The sequence below is a fragment of the Egretta garzetta genome, unplaced genomic scaffold (genome assembly GCF_000687185.1).
Source record: "Egretta garzetta isolate BGI_Z169 unplaced genomic scaffold, ASM68718v1 scaffold313, whole genome shotgun sequence".
Lineage (NCBI taxonomy): Eukaryota > Metazoa > Chordata > Aves > Pelecaniformes > Ardeidae > Egretta > Egretta garzetta.
The window spans coordinates 593755-598120 of NW_009259063.1; the positions used below are offsets into that span (position 1 = coordinate 593755).

Below are 4366 nucleotides of genomic sequence, written 5' to 3' on the forward strand. Positions count from 1 at the left end.
GTGCAAACTATTAAGCCCTGATAAAAAGAATCTAAGAGAGATACAATAGGTAAACAGACAAGAGTAGCTGTGTAAACTATAACTTTGCTTCACAATTACCATAGCAATAATCTTCAGTGAGCTTTTATGACACAAAAGCATTGTCCTTGTATTTTTTTAAGTAAATTCTTTGTGATCATATACAAGTTTGGTTCATTATGTAAAATACTGATGTCCTTCATGAAGAGCGCTTAAAACACAGCCTGAAGCAAAGGAAGACTTTTAAGAAATATTTCTGCGGACTTGTATCAGACAGTAAGAAAGCATTAGCAAATACCTTATCAGCATCACTGTTCTTTATTTAGCAATCTGTAATTAAAAATCATATTTGCGTTGGTTCCATTTTCTAGGTGTCATTGTTTGTGAATCATACACAAGATTATCCATTTGTTCCACCCTAGCCAAGTGTATATTCTCCTATTCACAAACCATTCACAAGCATACAGTTATAATTAAACATTATCAGATTCTATCAAAACTGCAAGTACCTCCACAACAATACCATTTTCCAACACAGAATATCAGGTTTTAAGATACTGTTATTTTTCCTGCACAAGCACATCCACAAAAAAATGAATGAGTACCTTATTAAAAATAAAGAGCCTGCATGGAAAAATGTTCTAAGAGGATGGGTCTTTTAATTTTGATGTATTTTCTGCTTTGTTGTAGCTTATTTTCTCAGATATGGCAAACAATGATAAGAAAAAATAAAGCCTAATACATGTACTTACTTGTGATAAAATGGAAAGGTGATGGTGATAGGTTACTGCATTTCGATTGGCCTCCATGAAGTACTTCTGGGTTCGTCTCCTCTCCCGATCCAGTTTCTTCTCCAACATGAGATGAGAGGTGGATAAAACATCAAGGTATTTCATCATCACCTCAGACAGCAGTGAGCTGACCTCCACTATGTCTGGACGTGCCTCTGCATCAGGAGTTAAGCATCTACAGAAAGAACATTCTCTAATGAAAGCTAATTACTTCTTTCTAAAAAACTGTTTAGTACCACAGCATCCCTCCACTGGTATTTATCAAGTCATGGTGACCAGCACTCTGCTCAAGCCTGGGACAGCTGGACCAATTACCAATTACCCTTGGCACTTCAGAGGCACCAACAGAGACAGAACTGTTATGGGGGTTGCTGCTGTGCACCCCCAGACACACTAGGGAGTGCCTGGTGCCTCTTCCTGGGGCTGAGGGAGACACTGGCCTCCAAGACACTGGCATATCCAAGAAGAGCAAGGGGGAGGACCCAGAAAGCTACTAGCTGGTCAGCTTCACCTCAGTCTCTGGAAAAATAATAAAGCAAATTCCCCTGGAAGTGATTTCCAAGCACACAAAGGACAAGAAAGCAACTGGGAACAGCCTGGATGGATTTACCAAACAGCAGTCATACCTGACTAGCTTGATTGCTCCCTGTGATGAGATGACTGGCTCTGTGGACAAGGGGAGAGCAGCATATGCTGTGGGTAGCTTTATTTTAGCAAGGCTTTTGACACAATACCCCACGGTATCCACAGGACTATAAGGTAGGTAGATAACTGGCTGAACTTCCTGGCTCTAAGAGATGTCATCAGTAGTACAAAGTCCAGCTGGTGGTTGGAAGTAGCATCCTCCAGGGACTTATATTGGGCCAGCACTGTTCAATGTCTTTATTAATGATGGGATGAAGCGTATTCTGAAAAGGTTAGTGAACACCAAATTTCAGGTATCAGTTGATAAATGGAGCAGGGCTGCTGTCAGAGGGACCAGGGCCACCCCTACAGAGATCTGATCATTACCTACATAATGGGAGGGTTTAGAAAAGGTGGAGCTAGATCCTTCTCAGAGGTGCACAGTGACAGGGCAAGAGGCAACAGACACAAGTTAGAACACAGGAAAGTCTGATTAGATATAAGGAGGATTATTATTACCTCTACTACTTCTTTTAATTACAAAGGCAGACAAGCACTGAAGAGGGACCAGAGAAGTTGTGGGATCTCCATCCTTCAAGATATTCACAACTCAGACAAGACCCTGAGCAGTGAGCAACCAGATCTAATTGTATCTGCTTTGAGCATATGGACTAGATGACTTCTGGGGGCCCCTTCCAACCTAAATTACTTTACAGTTCTATGGTTCAGGCACCCCAAGTAGCTGTTTAGTAACAGTAATAATATACTATTAGGTCTATTTTTAAATCCCCAGAATACTTTGTATGTAGTACAGGACACGAAAGCTGATAGAGACAGTTCTGCATGTACTATAAACTGTCTTAAATCTGTTAACTCCAGTGAACCTGACAATTTACTGGGATTTCCCTGCAGAGTACTATCGACCAGCTAGGATACAGATACACTTAGCCCAACCTGCTGCTTTAAAGAAAGTGTCGCAGAATGATTTTATTATTTCTAAAACAGTACTTCCTAATAAACATAACTGCCATGTAAAGTAGCAGTTTTGAAAATGTTTTACAGTACTTGAACTTCTGGATTTTAACCTTTTTTGTTTACATTTGGTCAAATCTGTTGATTCGTCTCATTAATTTTCATAACTTTGTTAGTCTGTTTTACTTAAAATTTTGTATTTCCTTTAAACAGATGCAAGTTTTTAATCCTTAAGAAGGGTTCCATTTGATTTTTTTTCTTTTTAGTTTTTTATTTTAATGCAATGAAATTGGTCAACATTTCCAAGAACAATGCGAGCAATAAAATATTTCTGATAAGTCCTAAATCCATTTCCCATCCATCTAGAAACAAATAATTTATTTATGAGTAATGCTGTGTAGGTTGATGTTCAACTCTGAAAGATTTGGATGATTACGATTCCAGAACTTTCTTTAGTAGCTTAATCCAATAAAACTATACTTTAACAATAACAATACTGAATAATAATTATAACACTAAATGCAAAATTACAGTTGCAACATGAAGCTTTCAATGTTTTTTCTAATCATTATCAATAAATTATTTTTTCTGTTTATGACATTCATCTTTGAATATGTGTTGTTCGTCAGTCATTCAGAAAGAACTTCTTCATTTCTGTGAATATTTCCTCATCTACACTGTAAGTAAAATCTCATTATTACTGCTTTTCTTTAATGTTCTTTATTCTTTCTACGTATCTCACAAAGCATAAGCCAAAACCTAAACATAATATTCCATTTAAGGTTTAACCCATAGTAAAAGAATCAACATTATTAAAAAAACATTTTATGCTTAACGCTGCTATTAAAATAAGTGGAAAAATTCTCAAACGATAGGAAAACTTAATTTTAATATTTTCATGCAAATACCTATTTAATCATCTATTTAAACCAACTAGCCTCCATAGCAGCCAATCTCATGATGACACGGGGACTTTCAGCGGACCTGTTTAGTACAGCCACAGTATCTGCAATCATAAATCATTCAATAGCTGGCTGTGGAAAAACCCTTCCAAAACTTCCTATTACAGAGTTTCTCATCATTACCAGGAATGAAAAGAAGGAAAAGACAGAGGGCCAGATACTCATGTAACTTTACCTAAGTCACTGATAAAGATGTGTTTAAAGTTTGGAAGAGAATGCAATACATATCAATACTGATATGATGTGACTGGAAAATATTTTCTGGATGCATTAGGGATTACTATATTAGGATTACTATATTATTATTAAATAGCAAGCAATGAATTAATAAAGTCAGTTATTCTAACTACAAATATCTGTAAATATTTAAAATATTAAAATTCATTTCAGGACCTCTTAAAGGTAAATGTTAGTTCTATTACCTCCTATCCTCTCCATTTTTTTTCCTTCATCCTCAAAGTCTTTAAATAACAGAGACCTTTTTGTACAATAAAACATAGTATAAAAACGTTACGGTCTTTATACAGTAAAGTGCTTTTTAGAAATGGAATTCAACATTTGAGTGAGAAAGAAAAAGCATTTTTGTGCTAAGTGGAGTTTTTCTAAAATGGAAAAATTAAGGGAGCTAAATTTCATAGAAATGCATCAATTGACTCTCTATACTTTGCCTTTACACATTGTATTATCACCAGCAAGATGTAACCACAGCTAAGAGAAATACATGATGAGTGAGTGGAACAAATACAGGCTCATCTTTTCCTCCATTACTGTGTTATCTCTGCTTTGTTATCTCTGCTATCCTGCTAACAGGATTAGAAGGTAGTGGGAAACACATTTATAGCAGTCAAATAAACACACAAAACTATGAATGTGAACATATAGTGATCTGTAAATAACATAATTACAGTACAGAAACAAATAACAGTGTCACTTCTTTGACCATAAACTGCACTTGAAAATTACTCAAAATGCTGTATTTTTATGGGGGAAAAGATTGAC

At 36.0% G+C, this 4366-nt stretch overlaps 1 protein-coding gene across 2 annotated transcripts in view; it reads right to left on the reverse strand.

Moving 5' to 3' along the window:
* NEK10 (NIMA related kinase 10) overlaps window positions 1–4366 on the reverse strand; it is a 106509-nt gene that overhangs the window by 44317 nt on the left and 57826 nt on the right. For both annotated transcript variants that reach the window (XM_035890697.1, XM_035890698.1), the window contains exon 25: window positions 771–984. In XM_035890697.1, coding sequence (XP_035746590.1) covers window positions 771–984 — 214 coding nt within the window. The remainder of the gene's footprint in view (window positions 1–770; window positions 985–4366) is intronic.